At 35.4% G+C, this 24,416-nt stretch overlaps 1 protein-coding gene across 3 annotated transcripts in view; it reads left to right on the top strand.

Annotated features, from left to right (window-relative positions):
• The window catches only part of CTNNA3 (catenin alpha 3), a 1,764,647-nt gene that overhangs the window by 936,981 nt on the left and 803,250 nt on the right, over nt 1–24,416 (top strand). For all 3 annotated transcript variants that reach the window (XM_065521050.2, XM_005565734.5, XM_065521052.2), the window contains one exon: nt 8,020–8,172. In XM_065521050.2, coding sequence (XP_065377122.1) covers nt 8,020–8,172 — 153 coding nt within the window. The remainder of the gene's footprint in view (nt 1–8,019; nt 8,173–24,416) is intronic.

Raw genomic sequence — 24,416 nt, forward strand, 5'->3', positions numbered from 1 at the left:
AAAAGTTGTTCATCTGAAATTCAAATGTAACTGAGCATCTTGTATTTTATCTTGCAATCCTACTTGTGTTTCCACCTCACTACCATCAGTGAGATATAGAAATAGCAATGGGGATTACTAATACTGTTCTTCATAGTAAGGAGATACTCCCATCTTGTAGAAAACTGCTGTGCTCTGAAGGTATTAACACTCTGTGTGGTTTCACAGGTTAACATCTCCATTGTTTCTATTTTCTATCAGTGTTTAACAAACCACCACAAACAATAGCAACCATATTTGCATCTCATGATGCCTTGGGTTGGCTGGGTGTCAGCAGGGCCATTTTCTGTACTGTTTTCACTTGTGGTTTTCCATGTAGTGGCAGTCAAATGGCAACTGTGGTTGGATTTGGGACTTGATGTTTGGAACCTCAGTGCTATTTCCTGTTCCCTCTCTCCATAGAGTGCCTAATGTTTTAGGGTCCCTCCATGTGGCTTCAATCTCTAGCAAGGTAGCCTAGATCTCTTACGTGCTGTTTCAAGCTGCCAAGAAAAGGGAGATGGAAGCTGACAAGCATTCTTAGTGCCTTAGCTCCAAAGCCAGAAAATGCTATTTCCTCCATAATCCGCAAGACAAAAACAGTTGAAAACCCTGTCCTAGTTCAATAGGAGAAGGCAGAAGCTCTATCTGTTGTAGGAGAAGTGATATGTGTGTACAGCAATGGATGGAATTGTTAGAAACTATCTTTGATGTAACACCCCATGATCTTCCATTTTGATGAAGTTGGTTGCTATGATTCTTTCTCGTTATCCTCACTTACCCTCCCCCTAGTACTTTATTTTTCATCCTGATGTTTACATTTTTGGTAGAAATCACAGTTAATTAAAACAGCAACATAAGTTATCTCCACTTCTTATTCTTGAGGAGTTTATCCAATAGTTGTTGTAAGCATCTCACATATAGTTCTTCTCACAGGAAAGAGAAAGCACTGCCCTTAAAATGTTTTTCTTTGGAGTATTTAATGTTCATTGTTTGCTTTAGAACTGGTTTTATCTTTTTAAAACTTTTTTAGTAAAAAATAAGCAGAGCCCATCTTCCTGCCCATTCATCCTTATCCCCTTTCTTAACCATGGCCTTTCTTTTTCTTTTTGATTATACTTTATGTTCTAGGGTACATGGGCACAACGTGCAGGTTTGTTACATATGTATACATGTGCCATGTTGGTGTGCTGCACCCATTAACTTGTCATTTATATTAGGTATATCTCCTAAAGCTATCCCTCCCCCCTTCTCCCACCCCACTACAGGACCCAGTGTGTGATATTCCCCTTCCCGTGTCCAAGTGTTCTCATTGTTCAATTCCCACCTATGAGTGAGAATATGCAGTGTTTGGTTTTCTGTTCTTGTGATAGTTTGCTGAGAATGATGGTTTCCAGCTGCATCCATGTCCCTACAAAGGACATGAACTCACCCTTTTTTATGGCTGCATAGTATTCCATGGTGTATATGTGCTACATTTGCTTAATCCAGTCTGTCATTGATGGACATTTGGGTTGGTTCCAAGTCTTTGCTATTGTGAGTAGTGCCGCAATAAACATACGTGTGCATGTACTGTGGCCTTTCTATCAGTAATGCAGAAACATTTCAGCTTCAGTTCAGAGGGTGATTGGACTTCTTCCATGAGGAATGACGGAGATTGCTTAGAAATATCTGAGAGGAAGCAAATTGTAGATTTGAGGACATCAAGACATCAAGATGGAATGTTGTAGAAGGTGAAAGTATTTATTTGTTTCAACCTTCTTCCTCTGTGACTTTCTTGCCTGTTTTACTAGAGAACAAAGACAAACGTTCTTGGCATGGTGTTCTAGGTTCTCTGTGATTTGGCCCTGACTTAATCCCCATTATTCTTAATGTTCCTTTTCCTTCAGCTCTCCTTCTCAGTGTTGTCACCTCCTCATCACACCAACACATTAACCTGTTTTCTTTTCTCTCTCTCTTTTTTTTTTTTTTTTTTTTTTTTTGAGACAGAGTCTCACTGTACCACCCAGGCTGGAGTGCAGTGGTGTGATCTCGGCTCATTGCAACCTCCACCTCCCAGGTTCAGGCAATTCTCCTGCCTCAGCCTCCCGAGTACCTGGATTACAGGTGCATACCATCATACCCTGCTACTTTTTTTGTGTGTTTTTAGTAGAGACGGGTTTTCACTGTGTTGGCCAGGCCGGTCTCAAACTCCTGACCTCGTGATCTGCCCGTCTCGGCCTCCCAAAGTGATGGGATTACAGGTGTGAGCCACTGCGCCAGGCCCACATTAACCTGTTTTCTGACAAAAGAGTCTACTTGTTACTTACCAGAATTTGCGTCACCTCCCGCTCAAATACACTTGCTTCTTTGTAGCTATGACTTGTACAGCTTGAAGCCTTCTCTACTAACTCTATTTACACACACACCCAACTCATAAGCAACTACATTCCAGAGTACCGTAAATGCTATTGCTTCCATGAAACCTTTGCTGTTTTCACCAGCTGGAATGGATCTTTTTCTTCCTGGAACACTTACAGCATGTGCACTTCTATTACAGCAATGGTTATATTCTTGTATTTTTTTCTTTTATAATGAGTTTTCTTCCCACTGCACTTTAAGTCCTTATAATGATAGTTATGACAACATCTCTCATTTACTAAATGCTTTGCAAAGCTCTCTACCAAGTATATTCATTTCATTATTGATTTTTATTTCTGAAACAATAAATAATGCCATGGTATTGTTATCTCTGTTCCCCAAAATGAGTTAACATAGCAAACATCACCCAGCTAAGTGGTAGAGACACAGTTCTAGCCCAGGTCCATCCAACCCCAGCCCATATGTGTAGTCACTACACCATGGGCTAGGGATTATGGCCTATTCACTTTCAGAACCTCCCAGTGCCTAAGACACTGATTTTACCATCACATATTATTTTCTTTATTATTTGTTTTAAATGCTTTTTTAAAATTAAATTTTCTTCTTTCTTTAGCCTCCTTTTCCATCATTCGTTTGAAAACTGTATACCTATTGTAACTCTCTCAATAAAGGGAGGGAGACTTTTTAAACATCCTTTACTTTATTAAAAATATTTAAGCAACAAATATATCTTATTTCTATTTAATTATACATAGTAAAAAATATATTTGTTTTCATTAAAAGCAGGCTAAAATTTTTATTTGTGTATATTAAGAAAAAATGTCTTTTATTTCATAAATGCCAAAGTAAAGATGAAGTATGTCAAATGGGATTTTGGTAAAAACAGACAAAACAAAAATTTGATTAATTCTTGAGTTGCTGAGTTTCTGAATTGCTAGGTCCATCTCTCCTCTATGTTGCATAGTACCAGTTCACCACTCAGAAAAAAATATGTAGGCTTTTATACCTCCTGGTCATCATCCTCATCATCAAATAACGTTATGTATCCACAAGAGAGAAGTTTCACTAAATTTACATAGGACATACACAGTGAAATAATTATTAGTTGATTTAATTCCTGTTAGACAAGCTTTAAAAGATCACATTTTGCTATTTGATTTAAATTAAAGTGGCTTTTAATTTAAAATATTTACTAAAATTTAAATACTGTTAATTTATTAAAAATTTAATACAATATTTTGATTTAAAATATTCTAGTCTAAATGTGTTTTTCTGTTTCCCTGAGGATGATTTGCTTCTGAAACACTTTCTCCATTTTCCATTCCCCTTCCCCTCACAATTTCATTCTTTCTGTTCCTTTATTTGGTGGCCGTGGTGGGGCTTTTTTAGACTTCTCACACAGGGCTTTCACTTTGGGCTTCAATTGTAGAGATATATATTATTTTGAGATCCCAAACCACTTACATCAGTAGGAAATAGAAAAATTGATGTCTCAAAGCCTTTTATTAAACTATAGTGAGAAAAGATGAAAAGCACCTCAGTTTGGTTTTGTTCTAACATCTTTCATGCCTGGCCACAAACAAGTATTTATTGAAAATATGTACTTGTAATTCCTATTGGCCTCCCACTAACTTCAGATTTTAGTGCTTTGGCTTCTATTTCTATATTGGCATATTGGACTCTTCTTTAAACTTTTTGTATATCACCCGATTGAAAGGAATGCATTGTGCCACTGGGCAGGAAAATAATATGGAAAGAAATAAGATAGAGGCTACTTTGGTATTACATGTAGGTATATATGACTGTACAATTTAATGAAAACAATCCCGTATGAATATGTCAGAACATATAAAGAAAATTGCTTAACATAACATTCTAGTCCTTTCACATTTTGTCCCTACCTACACTTCTAGTCCTATCTCATAATAATTCCTCTTTTACAGTGAGTATAATTCAGGGTACGGCAGAACAAAACTCAGTGATGTACAGAGCCAAGGTAGTAGAGTATAATTAGCAATGAGTAGTTTACATAAGACATTGGAGTCTCTTACTTGGTGCATGATGAAATGACATTAATACCAGACAAAGGTACCTGTTTAGATGGGTTTTCCTAAAAGCAGTGACTAAAACGAGGACCTTAGTGCAGGTCATTTATTTAGGAGATGATTCCTGGAAGCAAGTGTAATAGAACATGAAAAGCGAGTCAGGGAAAGAGGAAATGATAATGCTATTGAGATTGCTGCTGTAGGCAATGAGAGCTAGCGGATCTCTGAGAACTAACAGACTGTTTCCCAGAATTGTCTGACTAATGGATGGAGACTAGGAATTTTATGTGGTAGTTTCTATCCCCATAGGTTGAGGGTTTCCCCCAGTGGTATGGACGCTGAAGAACTTCCAGGCAGTGTTTATGCTGGGTTGAGAATTTCACAGAGACTAGGAACAGGCCCTGAGACAGAATAACAAAGAGACACAAGGAATGCACACAAGAAGCGTGGAATGTCTTCAGAGGACATGTAACTGTTCCCCCAGCAAAAGCTGAAATCAGAGATAGATCCAGAGGATGAGATGTAAGGCACCAAAAGTCTATAATGTGTTCATAATAGTGAAGGTAAAGGATCAGGAACCAACAAGTTCGACAGGGGCTGGTGAGAATATTGTGGGTTAGTTGAATTAGTTACACTTTGTTTTTTGCATGGGTTAAGATGATTTCCATGGGAGAGATACCTCCCTGCCTCTGACCATATGCTAGCTCCTAAAGGTTTTGTTCACGTCCAACTCAAGTCACTGATTTCTGGACATTTCCTTCTGTCATGGGACGAAAAGATGACAAAGGTTGACACAATGTGAAACAATAGTTCTTTTTCACCTCTTATTCTTGCTTTGGCAATAAATCAATATGTATTTCCAGCAAAGCAATGGGGAGTAATAAGACTTTTTGGCTATAGTTGCAGATGGGAAATTATAGTGATGTCTTTTATATGAAAAACAGTCACTCTTTAAACATATATCTCAGAGTAGCAAATACTAAGTCTTGCTTCTTTACGTCACAATCAAATTATTAAAAACAGGAGTTTATACTCACTGTCTTGACTGTCTTGTCTCTCATTCACTCTTCAAACCATAGCAATAGGACTCCTGACCCACTTTTCCACTGAAACTGCTCTTACCAAGTTTATCAATAACCTCTTAGTAGTCAAGCCCAATGGACAAGTCTCATTCCTTTTTTTAAATTTAACTTATCTTTAAAATTTGTCTCTAATTTTTTTTTTTTTTGCTGTCAGTCTCTGAGTTTTTCTTTATTGTAATGTTTAATGTATTATTGTAATATTCACTCTTCTACTAGATTATAAGGGATCATGAATTTCCATCTTAACATTTCCTTCAATACCTTTCTCTTGGTAGAAAGATGAGAAAATGGTTTCCAGAAATATTTACTGTATTGAATGAAATCATTTACACAGAAGAGAAGATTTAACCAGTCCATGATGTGAATATTATAGTTATGTTTGGTAGGATAACTACATTTGAAGAGCATTAACACAGAGATATATCTGAAAGTTTGTCTTTTAGTTGTTGGTAATTTGTCTCTTTGTTTCTTGGCTGCTTTCTCAGTCTCTTTTTAGGCCCTACTCTTTAATCTGCATGACTCCTGTAAATGGTAGTGTTTCCTAAGAGGTCCTTCATGGGTCTCCTCACTCTATATGGTCTCATCCACACTCTCTGCTTGAGTTAGTTCCCATATGCTGGCCCTTCATGGCATATCTCAAGTGTAGATTTCATCTGAGCTTTCCTTCTACATGTCTCAATCAGAATGAAAGAAGAAAAGAATAATCTACATGTCCCAATTATCAATGAAAGAAGAAAAGAATAAAGGGGAGGACAATCATTAAAAAATGCCCCCACTCTGAGAAATTAGAAGGAATCTCTACTTTTCTTTTCGGTGTGTGAAACTTACACAACCTGTAGTTCCCAGCTCAAATAAATTAGTGACCTTATGCCTGACTTCCCTGGTGTACTTCCTATAGAGAGCAAACACATTATTCATTCAGTTAAAGTCTTCCCTTTGCCTTGTAACCCCTTAGCACTCTATACTTTGTCCTAATAAGTGCTCAGTAAATATTAATTAGTTGCCACTAGTAATTTGCCTTTCTGCATACTAAGCAGAATCCTTCCTTGAGGATCTTCCTGAAGCCTTTCTTAAATTGTTGATAGTCAGAAAATTTTTACAATGCTTCTGAGCAAGCTCACCATTTTGGGCAGAGGTATTTTTCTTCCAGAAACCTACAATTATTACGGATTTATTATTCTATGATCATGATAGAAGACAGTACTTTCTATGTAGCTCTATCATTCAGCTCCCCAAAAATGTATTGCCATTCATTCCCAAGTAATCTAAAACTAGACTAAGTATCTATTGGCTTAAAAAAAAACTCTAAAATATAATTTTCACAGAAAAATTACATTTTTCTGTCTGATAGCTATTTATTTTTTTGTTTTATTGTACAGAGGTTATTAAACTAAATGAAGGGGTTGACTCAAAAACCTTTGGGCCCATTCATAGTTGTTGACATTGTTCGTGAAACATTTCAGGATATTATGATTTTTTTTGGTGCGGGGCGGGGGATGGAGTCTCACTCTGTCGCCCAGGCTAGAATGCAGTGGTGTGATCTCAGCTCACTGCAACCCCTTCCTCCTGGGTTCAAGCGATTTTCCTGACTCAGCCACCCGAGTAGCTGGGAGTACAGGTGCCTGCCACTATGCCCAGCCAATTTTTTTTTATTTTTAGTATAGACGGGGTTTCACCATGTTGGCCAAGCTGTTCTCGAACTCCTGACCTTGTGATTCTCCTGCCTTGGCCTCCCAAAGTCTGAGATTACAGTCATGTGCCACTGTGCCCCGCCCGATATTATGATCTTTAAAGACTTGATATTATATAAATACAATGAATTAATTTTTCAATGCAGTTTTAAATCTCAGAAAATACTGACTAGAGTAATTGCCTAATTGTCATTAATAAGCTTACATGTAATCTAATTTAATTGTAGCAGAATGTTATAGTTGTTTCATAATTTAAGGTGTGAGGACAAGAACAGTTAATGCAAATGGGGAAAATTGGACATCAAACTCATTTATTATTCTTCCTGCTCTATTAACCTGTTATCAACTGGCATAATCGGTGATCTAACTTGGCTTAATTACCATGAAGTATACAATTTAGCTAATCAAAATTTATCATCAGCTCCTCCAACAAGGTAGAAAACATTCTATAATTTGTAATTATGAAAATACAAGATGTACAATGTTATTTATACACATGCATACATATTCTAATAGCATAATTTCTTTGAGCAACAAAGAAAGTATTGCCATTTTTAATCTGACTTCCAGGTTAAATAACTTAAGAAAAATTACTTTTGAGAGGAAAGGAACTATTGCTAGACAATTTTTATTTTTATTTTGGCTGGATATTTTGTTTTTTAGTTTCTTAAGGGACATTTTTTATATCCTTAAATATTGTGATTTTAGGAATTGGGCAAAAATGAATAAAATGAGTTGTGTAACTACTGAGATTGTAAGAAAAGGAAACAGTGAACTATTTCCTGGAAAAAAAAAAAACCTGAATTTTTCATTTCTTCTCAGCTCCGCAAGGCTATTATAGATCATGTGTCAGACTCTTTCTTGGATACGACAGTCCCACTTTTGGTCCTCATTGAAGCTGCTAAGAATGGCCGGGAGAAGGAAATAAAAGAATATGCTGCGATATTTCATGAACACACCAGCAGGCTTGTAGAGGTAAGCATGCTGGAACTGTAACTCACTAAAGTCTGGGAGAATGAGGCTCCCATTCTCCATTTATGGTTGAATTGTACCCAAATAAAAACTTTTGACACCATGTTACAAATACAGCAGAGTCTGGTCAAGGTGATATGAAGGTGTATATGTCCAATTGTATAGATCACTCCACATTGGCTTGTCTTATTTTTTAATGCATATTTTATCAGAGCTTCACAAAGGAACTAGCTAAATGCAGATACTTGGATTTATCCTTACAAATATTTTCTTCCCATTCTGACTTAAAAGTATCAAGTACTCTATCTCATATTATTTTATTATTTCTCTGCCATCTTTTTGTAGCTGCATTATTCTATCAGCCTTTCAAGACATATTTAACTATGTAGCATGACTACAGAACAAGAATATAGGATATACAGGGTAGAGAGATCCAGGAATAAGTAAGTAGGGGTAGTGAATTGGCTCATGTCCCCATAGGGGCAAAAGAGGACAGTAAAACTATTATTCCCTCTGCTTGGTAACTGGAGACATGGGAGCGCACCATGATTTTTTGTAGCAGGATAGCATATTGCTGAAGGAGCTGTGAAGTGCTGATAGCTTCCCAGGAGAGAGATAATAGAACTTACTGTATTATCGATATCAATAACAGAAGTATACTTTAAGAGACAGCCTGAATGGAGGAATTTCTAATACAAATAAGATGACAGTATTCACAAGGCCACAAACCAGTGGCAAGAAGTGGGAAATGTTGTTTACTAGATCGCTAGAGCTGAGATGATATTCAGTATGGCTCATACTCATGAGCATGGCTGCACCAGTCGTTTATGGCTGGTGTCTACTCTGGTTGTCAGTGGCCATGCCATATGGGTTATTAAATGTTTTGACCGCCACACCTTCCTATACCAGTCATGAATTCAGTGGCGAAATATGTTTTCATGGCCCAAATGCTTGTAAAGCTTCTGACTAATAATCAGGATGTGAATTGGAATCACACCAATCAATATAACATCTACTGAAAAAGAGAACTTTCCTAACATCTTTAATGTGGATCCATGGGGAGGAGGTTTCCAGTGCCACTAGCATTTGCACTATAAACTCTCTTTCCGGATCTCAATCTCCAGAACTAGAAAATTAAAGTAATGGATGAATACATGATTACTGCAATTTTTGTAGCCCAAAACTGTTCTACCTCCAACTTTGAAATCTCCTTTGAATTTCCCAAGAACTCTGTTAGATACGGTAAGTGTTACCATTTCAATTGGCCATAGATGTAAATAAAGATACAAAACCCAAACCAAGCTAATTAGAGTTGGAGCTAATTTCCAGGTTATTAAACTAAATGAGGGGTTGGCTCAAAAACCTTTGGGCCCATTCATAGTCATTGACATTGTTAATGAAACATTTCAGGATAATTTTTAATTAATTGAATTATTTATTATTTATCCGCTTTTATTTATTCCTTCATCTACACATTCCAGAAAGATTTATTAACTGTACACAGAAAAGAATGTTAAAAGTAAGGGGGGAAAGCAATGGGAACAGGTTGTAAAAAACATAACTAAGCATAGTCCCTGACAGTCATAAAAGTGTTATCTAAAAATGTATTCTCTAAGCTAAAGACAACTGAATTATGAAAACAACTTCTTTTTATGAAATCCTCTGAAAGCAAAACTTGGTTTATGCTGACAAAATTCAATTCCTCTTCCTATTTCTCAATTTAGTTTTTTGATGAAGAAGGGTGCCCTGGTCAAACAATTTTAGGAAAAAAAGGACTATCTATAGCTCCTCTTGGAAAATTTACATTCTTGAAAAATCCTGAAGCAAAGAGACCTCTTTAATTTAATTTACACAAATTAAATCTACTTATCTCTCTTTCTTTCATGGTACATTACTAAGACACTACCTTTGAGGAACACTTGGGAGTGCTACCTTATACCAAATGATGGGTTACTGTTAGGTAGACACAGCTCTAAGAATTAATTTTAAAGTTTAAGAATTTTGGAAATTCTGCATTCCATGTGAGTTTTAAAAGAATACACTATTTTGGAATTATGAACTATTGGGAGACTGAAACTGGATCTCATTTAACTCAACATGTTACCTTAACACATTGTAATGAGATAATGAGATTATATGAGGTTTGGGATGATATATGAGTTCTGGTTTTCACTCTGGTAATGCTTAGAAGCTTTGGTCTAAGTCACTTTCATTTCCAATGAGCTTTTACTATATAACAAACCATCCTGAAATTTAATGGCTTAAACCAACTATTTGTTATCTCTCACTAATCTATGGGTTAACTAGGAAGAGCTGGGCAAATTTTGCTTAAGGTTTCTCATGTGATTGCTGTCAGATACTGGCAGGGAATGGAGCCTGCCAAAGGTTGGCCTGGTCCGGACATGCTAAATGGCATATTCACATGACTGAAAGTGCATGTTAACTGTCAGCTGGGGGCTTAGCTGTGGTTGTCGACTGGTGCATCAATCATTGGCTTCTTCATGTAGCTTCAGCTTTTCACAGCATGGTGGTTGGGTTCTTAGATGAGAAGTCCCAAATGCAAGCAAGAAATAGGAAGTTGAAGTTGTCATTTGTATTCTATTGGTCAAACCAATTACAGAGCCTGCCCAGACACAGGAAAAGGGAGCAGTGAGATTGCATTTCTCAATAGAAGGAATAGCAAAGTATTTGTGGCCACTACTCTTCTCAGGGTTTCATTTGCTTTATCTATAAAATGAAAGTTAGACAGAATAATATCTAAGGTCACTCCAAGTTCCTTAAATTCTATGATGTGACAAATTTTTTTTTCAACTAAGAGACTTACAGACTTATAGTTTCCTATAACAAGAGAAAATGAAAATGATTTTTAGGCATACTGCTTGCACACTAGGTTGTTTCTCTCTCTCTCTCTCTCACTCTGTGTGTGTGTGTGTGTGTGTGTGTGTGTGTGTCTATCTCATGAAGAAGAAAAAACAGTACTGCATTTATCTCCCAGAAAAATCTTTTTTTGAAAGGATATTCCTAACCAAAGCAACAGAGAAAATCATCATTAATTCATTAATTTACTACAAACATTGAGACAGAAGTGTCTATGATAGACTCCTGGAAAATAGGAGAGCCTAAATATATCAGTTTCGGAGGACAATGTGAGTTCTCCTTGTATAGACTGTTTAACAATCCCCCACTTCCTTGCTCCCTGCCACCCCACCCCAAAGACATGCACATACACTCATCTTATTCCCTAGTTGAGCAATTTGACATAGCAGGCCAGAAAGTCTTATATTCTAACTGACTTGGAGAAAAAGCTGTTATCAACATGTCTGGGTTTTGATACCTCAGCCATGTTTGTCAGAGAAATCTAAAATCAATGAACGTGTTGAAATAAGACTTAAATGAGAATAAAAGCCCATTTTTAAAGATTTCTATCAAATCTTTGAAGAAAACCTCCACACTGTTAAAGGAACTCTTTAAATAATGGTTAACGTGAAACTTTGACAAAAAGATAGTAAAAAGTAGGACTAAACACAAAGCAGAAAATGAAATATTGAAAAATTATGTGGGTAATAATCTGAAAAACAAAAAGATCTGGGGAATTCGGAAAAAAACAACAGAAATGAGGAGGACAGTGGCCGATGAATTTGGTCTGAACATGCCTGTTCTCTGGTGGTGACACATCTGAGGTGTCCCGCTATACTAATAATACAGGAGGAGACCTCAGATGCGTCACCACATCTATTATTGTAGTTTAGTATAAAATGATCATGGGTAATGATGGTTATAAAACCCTGGGTAGTGCCAGTAACTAGAGAATCTAGAACTTTGTGGCTAATTTTATCTTGGTTATGCTGAACTGAGTACCTATTATGCAAACTTTTCCTACTTTGAGCATCCAAGTTACTCTGTGTTCTTGGATCCACAGAACCACAGTAGGGAAGGATAAGAAGTAGTCAGGAGTATTTTAAAAGTCATCTTCACATAGTGATTAGCAATGAATGACAAAGGTGTTCAATTAATGACATATGTGTTCATATGCTCCCCAGTACTTTGATCTCACCTTTTTGGTGACTTAGAGCACCATTATCTCTACTGGTTTCCGCCAATAAAATCTATTGAATAGGAAGATAAAAATATGAAATTTAGTTTACAGATAAAAATATTCATTAGTTCTAGAGAGGATTATTGCTTTGAGGCTTCTCTGATAGCAAAGTCTATACAGCTCATGCCCAATAAATCCATATTGAATGAAGGAAAACATTTATAGTACCAATTAATTTTAACTTTTTCTTTCTAAAATATTGACTTTGTGGATTCTAGTAACTGGACTTGAAATATATGTCTGAGCTCAGTTACTAAGCAGAGAAGCTCCCTACTCTACTGCATATAAGTACTTAAAATTAATTCTTCACAGTAATTTTAGTAAATGCCATTACCATTAATTATCAAAAGCAGACACTATAGACTCTATTCCAGAGTTCCCTCATAAAAAGTTTCTGACAATTCAACAACATCTTTCAAGCCATTTGCTATCTCAGAGATATAGTTTCTAAACCTAATGTGGTAACATAACTATTATTCAGAGGAATGCCATTACATTTAATAAATTCATTATTTATTATTATAAAGGCTATTATGATTAAATGGCTATCATTTAATATTTCTCTAAAATCAATTTTGAAAAATTTCACTCTCGTTTTTGAATTCTATTTGTTTTTACAAGTCAGTTCATGCTGAACACTACAATCACTACCAACAAAAACAGTGACATCTCCAGAGACCCTATGGATTTTATCATGTTAGTTATCATTAAATATGATGGTATTAATGATCTAGGCCTGAAATTTCTCTATAAATTGAAGAATTTTCCCTATGTGGAAAGCCAGGTTTGTTGGTGCTTCGACTTACTCATCAAAAAGTCATCTATCTTTATGCACCTTATTTTAGTAAGTTTCATGGGAGCCTTTCATCAGAAAGGAAAAAGTGGGTGGACATTTAATTATAATACTTCCCTACCACCTACAAAGATGATTGTCCCCACTCGCAAAATGGTGAGCCAGATTTAGCAAAGCCCCAGTGCCAAGACAGAAGGCTTTAGAGGGGACTCTTGCTGTTTGCAAGAAGTGCTGATTGCTATGAGCTCTACTAATTTCTTTGGTTTTTGACAGAATGCTGCTCAAGTTTCACACATTGCTTTAATTGGTCATCTGTTATCAAATAAGGATATGTTTGATTATAAATAAATACAGCTTTTACAGTCCCCTTCCATTCTTCCTTCTTCTTTCCCTCAAAAAGATGTAAAAGAAAAAGAACAAACCCATACTTAACACTTGTACACAAACCAACAACTGTTCTAAGTGAGCATCTTGGCAACTCTCCTGTTTTGGTAGGGAAGGGATGCTATAGTCAGGAATGCTTTTACTTATGTAGAACAGAGCACACCGGTGTGACTGCCCACTCCCTGGCTTATAAACTGCTCAGCATCTTATTCCTTTTACTCTTAGAAAGATGTGGCTGAACATGACCCTTAAAAGCTTAACCTGAATGTACAGTGAGTTCCTTTCTATGTTGCAGTGATTTCTGTATGCATTTTCCACTGACAGTGTTTGGAATATAAGAAAAGGGTAATGATTCATTTATAGAAAAGTAAGAGCCTTCCCACAGTCAAGTATATATATATTTTAAATGGAATATTAGTGTCTTAGAATTCAGAGAAAAGAGAAAACTACATGGAATTATAGTAGTTTGGGAATTTGGCAAGAGGTAAACAATAAGTTGAACCTTAAAAACTAGGCAGTCATTGGATTATGTTTTAAAAGAACTCCAAGTAGAGATAACAGCACAATGCTCATTCCTGTGTTCCAGGAATACTGTAAAAAGGAAATCTAGATAGCTAAGTTGGCAGGAGCATGAGATGGGATAGATGCAGTTGAATAGCCTTAAATATTTGATTATCAGGCTGCACAGGTTAGACTTCATCTTGTATAGCTGTCAGTAATATATTTGGAGAACTGTGGTAGCTTCTCATCAGGAAAGGGACTAAAGGGAAGTCATATTTTAGTAGAGCCTGCGTATGGACTGTTTTGCATCTGAATACAAAAATTTCTAACCTCTAACAATGGATTCTAATCTCACAAACATAGATTGCATTTAAAATAAACTGCATTTAAAACCTAACTTATTATCATACATAAAAGAGAGAGAATAGAACTACTTTTAATAATGAACTTGAAACAGAAAAGCAAGTGCCCCAGGACTTAACAGCACTAGGTTAAGGCTGGCCAATAAGAATTGAAAGAAATTACATGTATAGTTTTAAATTTTCTAGGATCCACACTAAAAGATTAAAAAACTAAACAGGTAAACTGATTTTAATATGTTTCATTTAATTCAATATACCCCAAACACTGTAATTTCAATATAAATCAAATCAATATAAAAGCCATTAATGAGATATTTTATATTTCTTTTTATGCTAAGACTTAAAATCTGGGATATATATTTTATATTTAAAGCCCATCTTAATCTACCCTGGCCACATTTTAAGTGCTCAGTAGCCACATGGCTGGTGGCCAGATATCAGACAGTGCAGTTCTAGGTAGATAATGAGCAAGTTGAGAGCAGAAGTGTCTTTATTCATTTATTTAATACATATGTCTTTAAAGCCTATTGTGAGCATATACTGTGCTGGACCCTGGACATACTGTCTAGAACCTTTGTTTTTGTTTCCTAGTCTGACATTTAGTAAGTGCAGTGTTCAATAAATATTGAATGAATTATTGAATAAATGAACATCTATTAACCCCATAGAAAATCTTGAAATGTGCATAACAACATGATTTATTGAGTAATGTATGAAATATGGAGACAGACTTGGGTTTGAATCCTGGCGAGGTGTTCTTAGGAAAAACATTTAATAGCTCTTATTTCTGCGTTGTAAAAGAGATGCTCCACTGCAACATGAAGAAAGTAGGATCCTATGAATACCAACGCATTAAAGTACCAAATGCCACACAATGTGGACATCATCGTTCAGGAAACATTTGTTTCCCCTTTCCTCTCTAATTTTTTTTTTCAAAAATCTTGCCTGAAAAGAGATCACCTGAATCTTCAGATACCTCTGACAAATTTTCCTTTTGAAAATTTCACTTAAGGTAATTTTCAAATGTATATAGTTGTTGGACCCTTGTATCCAACTTTCAATTTCAGATAGAATTGTTTTTCAGCAACATTAACAGGTCAAAAGTTGTCATATGCAAAATCCTCTGCTAAAATTATGTACCCAAGGTTCTTTTGTTGTCGTTTGTTTACTTGAGACGAGTCTCACCCTCTGTCGCCCAGGCTGGAGTGCGGTGATGTGATCTCAGCTCACAGCAACCTCTGCCTCCTAGATTCAAGAGATTCTCCTGCCTCAGCCTCCCAAACAGCTGGGATTACAGGTGCCTGCCACCGCGCATGGCTAATTTTTGTATTTTTAGTAGAGATGGAGTTTCACCATGTTGACCAGGCTGGTCTCAAACTCTTGACTTAAGGTGATCTGCCTGCCTCAACTTCCCAAAGTGTTGGGATTACAGGCGTGAGCCACTGTGCCCAGCCCAAAGTTTTAATATACAATTAATTGGTGTGTGAAACTTCTCCGAGCTTGGAAACTTCCCCAGATTGATCTCCAACATGGTATTTGGTCAAGAGGTAACAAGCAAACATGCTAATTGACAACTAGCTGAAGAATAATCCCAGTCTTGAAACCAAACTTTGTTTTAATCATCAGCCTGATCATGCACTTTGGGGATGATCTGTTCTTTTTAATCAATTCACTATTTCACTCAATTAAACACAAGCATAATGAGTCCCTACAATGTGCTCTTTAGGGCTTATATATACAGAACCCTACTGTTTAAAGCCTCGTTCCATTTTTGTCTTTTGTGTTTTAAAATGAGTAAGTTCTACTCCCATGCTGAAGTGCTTTTAATAAGTCACTGAATTTTGGAATTCAGTTTCATTATCTATAAATGGAGGATGTGAGATTAAAATAATTTTCTCCATTCCTGATATTCAAGTTTCTAAAAACCAGCGGGGAGAGTTATTTTATTTGTTTCATACGTGTAGGTAATTTGATGGTGAATGGAAGAGGCTAGTTAACTAGACATATTGTAGGAGTGGTTATTTTATGGCTTTTATAGGATGAAAATAACTTTTAAAGTAATAAAAAGTAAAGGGAAGAAAATAAAGGAAAATAAATAAAATATTTAGTAATCTGTGCCAAAATCACAAGGACTTTACACTCATTACCTCATTATATCAATGCTCACAATGATGGAGATAAATACTATTATTACCATTTTGCTGATAAGGAAACCCTAGCTGAGAGAAATTAAGTAACTCACTTAAGATCACACAGCTAATATATGGAAGAGTAGATATCAGCTCAATTTTATCAATGCCAGAGATTAAAGGGATAAAGGTAGCATAATAAATTTAAAAGTAGAAAGTGAGCCCAAGTTTTATGTTTAATTATTTAAATGAAGAGAAGAGAAACCTTTCTGAACGCTTTTGGGCAAAAGACCTGCTATTGAGTACATCAGGCTGCAAAAATTCTGAGTTGATTAGATTTCTTCTTATTCCAGCTTCCTTAATTAGAGAAGCAGAGAGCTGGGAAGCCCACACTTCTGCCTGTAAAATCTGCATGCAGTCATTCTTTCTAACTCTCAAGTAACTGCTTACCTATTGCTTAGTGATTAGCCCAGGACACCAGACCTACGAAAATCAGTCATCATCTTCTAATGAGAAAGTACAAGTAGTCCATTTGTAGGTTGATTGTTTGGAACCCTTTTGTCTTTTAACCAGTGTTGTATATACTAGTTAGCTTCCTTACTTAATCCTCAATATGTTATTGAGTTCCTATTAGAAGTATAGAATCGAAGGGCATTTTATTAGGAATATTCTTCCTAATCTTTAAAATGCATTTAGAGTTGCCGCTCCCTATCACTCAGCCTCCTCTCCCCCCTAAGGTAGAGACAGAAAATTCAAATGGTTACAGTAGGTTACAAAGAAGTAATGAGTGAAAGAAAGGGCTCAGCAGCTTGAGGCTGTGGTGAAATAATGAGTATACACCCAGTCTAAAGAGGTTGGCCTCAACTCATCCCCAGTCAATTATTACTGTGCATGAATGCAGGCCTAGTGTTGATAGACATTCACATTTCTCAAAAGAACTAAGAAATACAGATTTCAATGTAAAAGCCTGTTTATTTTGAAGTGTAGACAGCTAAATCAATTTAAAACAAAATTAAAGTAAAAATACAATCCCATCACTTATGACAATATATAATGGCAAGAATCACTAGTTTTGCAATTTCTGCTCTAGAGTCGAGTTTTGAAAAGACAAGACTCAACAAGATGGATTTTTGTTAAAGATGTCAATAAGATCTAGAGAATGTTATTTTTGGTAAGAATCAGGTATTGCAACTACCTAGTAAAATACAGGAAGAGAACTTGATTTAGGGAAGTGGGTTCCTCCCAGCTTTCTTTCCTGTAGTGATTTATCTTGAATTAGGAGGTGAATTGAAATGGATTAGAGAAACACAGAGGAGATCAGCTGTTTCCCCTTTATCTCCTCTGCTGCTTGCAACCCATGTTAGGGTAGGGGTTGAGAGAGGAAGGGGGACCTTGCCAAAGGATCATTCATGTGTGTATTAGACCTAGTTAAATCTGTAGCTTTGTATATCCAGAAAGTTCCTTTCATGAGAAAATTAACTAGGTTTGGTGCTTTCTGCAAGACGGAAATGTTAGATTTGATACTTTTTAAGAAATGCTCCCATCACTAAAAAACAAAGTCAAATTTACTCTGAATTACACTGATCACTTTGTCCAAGGTATAAGCAACCTGAGGAGACTTGAGTTTTCAAAATCACGTTGGCATTTTTATGAAATTATATATGGAGTTCCAATATAAAAGTGAAACATCCTTAGAGAGTTTCACTTTCGTGCTTTGAATCAGCCTAGTGACTGTGTATTACAAATTATCTCTCTTCCTCTCCTTTTTTCACTCTAAAGTCTTACTCTCATTATTTTATTTCAGCTATTCGTCTAGTCAGATCATTGGGTCAAAGGAGAACTATCTACATTGCTTTAAATTTTTCTTAGCTAGCAATATGATGTTTAAAGTTTGCATTATGCTTGCAAAAGGCCAAATGTTCTTCAAATAAATTTAAAAATAAAACAGAAGCACTGCTAGTGCTAGAGATTCAATCACAATCAGAGGAAGTATATGCTGCCCTTTTGGATCCTAGCATTTAGGAGGAGCTAAATAGAAGTAAATGGCAATTATGTATGGTTGTAATAACTGATGAACTACTGGGTCCTATGGGAACTTATATGGAGATTGAGTTAGTTTGGGATTAAACATTCCAATTTTGAAAGTAGGCTTCTAAACTATGAACTAAAGAGAATGTAGGGGTTAAAAGTTGAATTAGGAAAAGAAGATGAGAATAGAGGGAAAGTTTAGAGACAGAAGGACTGGCAACATTTAGACTGAGGAATGAGTATAGATTTCTATTTGTAAACAAATATTTGTTTCTGTAGTAGACACCCAGAAGCGGATTTGCTGAGTCATGTGGAACATGTATACTTAACTGTATAAGAAACTGCCAAACTGTTTTCCAAAGGGGCTAGACTATTTTGCATTCCCACTAACAATGTATGAGAATTCTAGTTGCTCCACATCCTTGCCAATATTTCATATTGACAATTTGTGTATGTGTTCTGTTTTCTGCTATTTTTAATATGTATGTAGTATTATTTCACAATGCTTTAACTTGCATTTCCCTAATTACAAATGATATCAATTAACTTTTCTTGAGATATCTATTGTCAAGATATAAGTCATGTACTATACAATTCACTAGTTTCGATTGTTTCTAATATTCCACAGAGTTGTGCAACTATCACCACAATCAATTTTAAAACATTTTTTCTATCTCCTTCAAACTAGAGAACTATTAATCTATCAAACTATTAATCTAGTTTCAAGCCCTATTTTCTATCTCTACACATTTTCTTACTCTGGACGTTAAATATAAAGGAACCATACAATATGTGGTCTTTATAACATTTTTTTTCACTTGGCATAATGTTTTCAAGGTTCATCTATGTGTAGCATGCATCAGTACTTCATTCCTGCTATGGCCAGTTCTGTTGTATACTGTTGTGTACCGCACTTCATTCTCTGTTCATATGTTGGTGAACATCTGGGTCATTTCCACTTTTTTGGGTGTTATGAATAATTCTGATGAACATCTATATACAAGTTTGTGTGTAGATGTACTATTTCATTTCTCTTGGATGTATACGTAGGAATGGCATTTCTGGGTTTCGGTCATATGAAAACTCTATGTTTAACAGTTTGAGACAGCATTAAACTGTTTTTCAGTGGTGCCAGGATCTACCATTTTACATTCTCATCTGCAGTGTATGAAGGCTTCAATTCTCTACATGCCAACAGTTGTTACTATTTATCTTTGATTATAGCCATAAAAGTGGAGGTGAAGTGGCTTTTCTCCATATTTTCCTGTTGGCTAATGATATTGAATAGCTTGTCATGTGCTTATTGTTCATCTGTATACCTTTTTAATAGAAATATCTGTTTGGATCGTTTGCCCGTTTTTATGAATTCTAGATGTAACACCCTTATCAGATATATGATTTGCAAAATTTTTCTTCCATGCCGTGGGTTCTGTTTTCCCTTTCTTGATGGTATCCTTTGAAGCACGAAGGTTTTACATTTTGATTAAATGCAGCTTATCTATTTTTTTTCTTTTGTCATCTGTGCATTTGGTTCCATATCTAAGAAGTCATTGCCTAATCCAATTTCATAAAGATTTATTTTTATATTTTCTTCCATGAGTTTTATACTTTTAGCTCTCACACTTAGGTGTTTGATCTATTTTTAGTTATTTTTTGCACTTGGTGTTAGATAAGAGTCCAATTTCATTCTTTTGCATGTAGATTCCCATTATTCCAGGTCATTTCTTGAAAAGACAATTATTTTTCAATTAAATTGCTGTAAGTAAATCAACTCTAAATGTGAGGGTTTATTTCAAGATTCAATTCTATTCCATTGATCTATATGTCAACCTTTATGCCAGTACCACTCTATTTTGATTACTTTATCTTTGCAGTAAGATTTAAAACCAGAAAGTATGAGTCCTCCACTATTGTTCTTCTTTTTATTAAGGTTGTTTGGCTTTTATAGATTCCTTGTATGTCCATATGAATCTTAGGATAAACTTGTAATTTATTCAATGACAATCTGAAATTTTGATAGGGATTGCATCAAATCTGTAGATCAGTTTGGGAGTATTTCCATCTTAACAATATTACGTCTTCTGATCGATGAACATGGGTTGTTTTTCTACTTATTTAGATCTCCTTTAATTTTTTTCAACAATGTTTTGTAGTTTTCAGTCTGCGCTCATTTCATTAAATATATTCAGTAAATTTTATTATCAATAAATTTTATTCTATTTGATGCTATTGTAAATGGAATTGTTTCTTAATTTCATTTTCAGATTTTTTTATTGTAGTGTATTGAAATATAATTTATTATATATATATATTTATTCATTTATTTATTTCTTTTTTTTGAGATGGAGTTTTATTCTTTTTGCCCAGCTTAGAGTGCGATGGTGCAATCTCGGCTCACTGCAACTTCTACCTCCCAGTTTCAAGCGGTATTCCTGCCTCAGCCTCCCGAGTAGCTGGGATTACAGGCACACGCCACCACATCCAGCTAATTTTGTATTTTTAGTACAGACAAGGTTTCACCACATTGGCCAGACTGGTCTTGAACTCCTGAACTCAGGTGACCTGCCCGCTTCAGTCCCCCAAAGTGCTGGGATTACAGGTGTGAGCCACCATGCCTGGCCTGTTATTTGTACATTAATTTTGAATCTTGCAACCTTGCTGAACTTTTTAGGTCTAATTGTTGTTGTGTGCATGTGTGTTCCCTGAAAGGGCTGTATATACAAAGCATCCCCCAAAGGCTAACAGTGAAGAAAGCAAAGAGTGAGGCAGACAGATCTAGATTATAGGAAAAGAGTGATTTATTGGGAGAACTTACAAATGGAAGCATGTCTTATGCAGCTGCAAGACAGGTAGATCTCTGCACTACGACCCCCTAGTCACAGGGCTTTAATTTGGGGAAAAAGTGTACATGCTCTGGAAGGAATGAGTAGGTAGCTATGGGCCTCTTAGCCTATGATGTATGCAACACCATCGAGGGTTGTCTTGGAGGAAAGGAAAAACTTACAGTGAACAGGTATTTCTATATAAAAAGTAATACATCAGCTAGACATCTTGGAGGTATTCCTAGACTTAGGGTTAGTCAGGAGTCACATGGCAGATTAACATTTAAATAGAGTCACTCTTGTTCATACAGTGTGTGTGTGTGTGTATTCCCTAGGACTTTCTATATACAAGATCATGTCATCTGAGAATATAGCTATTCTTCTTCCTTTCCAATTTGGATATCTTTTATTTTACGTTCAAGCCCTATTTTCTTATTTTTGTATTGTTTAATGTTGTTTATGTATTTAGAATGCAAGTTTTTTATTATTTATGAGATTTATAAATGTGTTCTCTATTTCTATGGCTTGTTTTTCTAATGTCTTCAGAGTATCTTGTCCATGGCAGAACATTTAATTTCGATGAAATCAAATTTATTAAATTTACTACATATGGATTATGCTTTTATGATTTATATAGGAAACTTTTGTCTAATCCAGAGTTATGAAGACTTTCATCTATGTTTCTCTGGAAGTCTGATAATTTTACGGTTTGCATTAATGATTGTGTATTAGTTAATTTTTGTATGTGGTGTGAAATAAGGGGTCAAAGTTCACTTATTTGTTGCATATGGATGTCTAATTGTTTCAGCCTTATTTGCTGAGAAGACTATCATTTGTCCTTTAAATCATGTTTGTACCTTTGTGAAATATCTATTGGCCTATATATGCAGGTATGCCTCTGGTCTCTGTGTTCTGTTTCATTGATCTGTGTGTCTACTGTTTATTCAAGATTGTCTTTAAAACTGTAGCTTTATAGTAAGTTATGAAATCAGGTGTTGTCAGTCCTCTAACTTCTTTTTTTTAAGAAAATTGTTTTGGATACTCTATTTCTTTTGTTTTTCCATGTAAATTTTAGTATAAACCTATCAGTACCTATACAATTATTGTTAAGATTAAGATAGAAATAATATCGAATCGCTCTATTAGTTTACAAAGGATTGAGATCTGAACAGTATTGAGTTCTCCAATCCACAAACATGGTTTATCTCTCCAATTATTCAGGCCTCCTTTGATTTGTTTAAATCAATGTTTATAGTTTTTAGTATTCAAACATTTTTAATTGCTAAAAAATTTGCCACCTATTTTTATACTACATAAATCCATTGTAAGCTTTTTAACTTACTTTGTTGGATATGTGTTTTTCTTTTTTGCGTGTGGTACATTTAAAAGAAATTTTAGGAAAGTTGCCCATTAAATTAACTGATTTGATGTAGAAACTAATTTAAGTAAGAAACGTGATGCTGCTTTTACAATAAAAACTTGTTAGAACCTTGGAAGACAGTGTAGGCTAATGTAGTAGGAAAGAGCATAGAGTCAAACAAATCCTGATTTCAATACCATGTGAATCTGAGCAACTTAGCCCATCATTCTCTCATTAGGAAGATGAAGACAATGTCTATGGACAGCACGCCTATTCATTTATTGGGAAAATTCAATGAGGAAATACAAATAATACTGCAATAAATATAAACCTAAAAAGTCCTGGGTTGGGAAAAAGAAATAAAAATGTCTTTGTTTGTAGATGACATGATTGTCTATATCAAAAATCTAAAAGCATTGACTAAAAAACTCTTTCTGGAACTAACAAGTGATTGTACCAAGGTTGCAAAATATATGATTAATATACAAAAGTCAACTGATTTCCTATATACTAGCAAGAAACAAGTGGACAAGTGGATTTTCTTTTTTTTCTTTCTTTCTTTTTTTTTTTTTTTTTCTGAGACAGAGTCTCACTCTGTCACCCAGGCTGCAGTGCAGTGGCACAATCTCGGCTCACTGCAACCTACGCCTCCCGGGTTCAAGTGATTCTACTGCCTCAGCCTCCTAAGTAGGTGGGATTACAGGCATGCACCACCATGCCAGGCAAATTTTTGTATTATTAGTAGAGATGGGGTTTCACCATATTGGCCAGGCTGGTATCGAACTCCTGACTTTGTGATCCACCTGCCTTGGCCTCCCAAAGTGCTGGGATTATATGCGTAAGCCACCACACCCAGCCTGGAATTTTAAATTAAAAACGTATTATCATTTACCTTAACATCCTCAAAAATGAAATATTTAGGTATACATTTAAAATCTCTATGAGGAAAACTACAAATCTCTGATGAAAGATATTTTAGAAGTCTAAATAAATGGAGATACTCCATATTTGTGGATAGGAAAACTCAGTATTGTCAAACATGTCACTTCTTCACAACTTTATAGATTCAATGCAATCTCAATACAAATCCTAGCAAGTTATTTTGTGGACATTGACAAATTACTTCTAAAGTTTATATGAACAGGTAAAAGACACGGAATAGCCAACTCAATATTGGAAGAGAAGTGCAACGTTGGAGGACTGACATTACCTGCCTTCAGGCTTTATTGTAAAGCTATAATGATTGAACCAGTATGGTATTTGTACAAAAAAGGTAAATAGATAAATAATATAGAATAGAGAGCATAGAAATAGATGCACATAAAGATAGTCAACCAATATTTGACAAAGGAGCAAAAGCATTACAATGGAGAAAAGATAGTTTTTCAGAAATGATGCTGAAACCACTGGACATCCAAATGTGGAAAAATGAATCTTTACACATCCCCAACACTCTGCTCAAAAATTAACTCAAAACGGGTCATAGACTTAAATGTAAACTGCAAAACCATAAAACTTTTAGAAGATAACATAGGAGAAAATCTAGATGATTTTGAGAATGGCAGCAACTTTTTAGATACAACATCAAAGTTATGATCAATGAAGGAAACAATTGATATGCTGGACTTCATTAAAATAAAAACAATCTGTTCTTCAAAAGATAATATGAAGAGAATAAGAAAACAAAGCCACACACAGGAATAATATATTTGAAATACATAGATTTGATAAAAGACTATTCTCATCCAAAATGTACAAAGTACTCTTAAAAC

This window comes from Macaca fascicularis, chromosome 9 (assembly GCF_037993035.2).
Source record: "Macaca fascicularis isolate 582-1 chromosome 9, T2T-MFA8v1.1".
Taxonomy (NCBI): domain Eukaryota; kingdom Metazoa; phylum Chordata; class Mammalia; order Primates; family Cercopithecidae; genus Macaca; species Macaca fascicularis.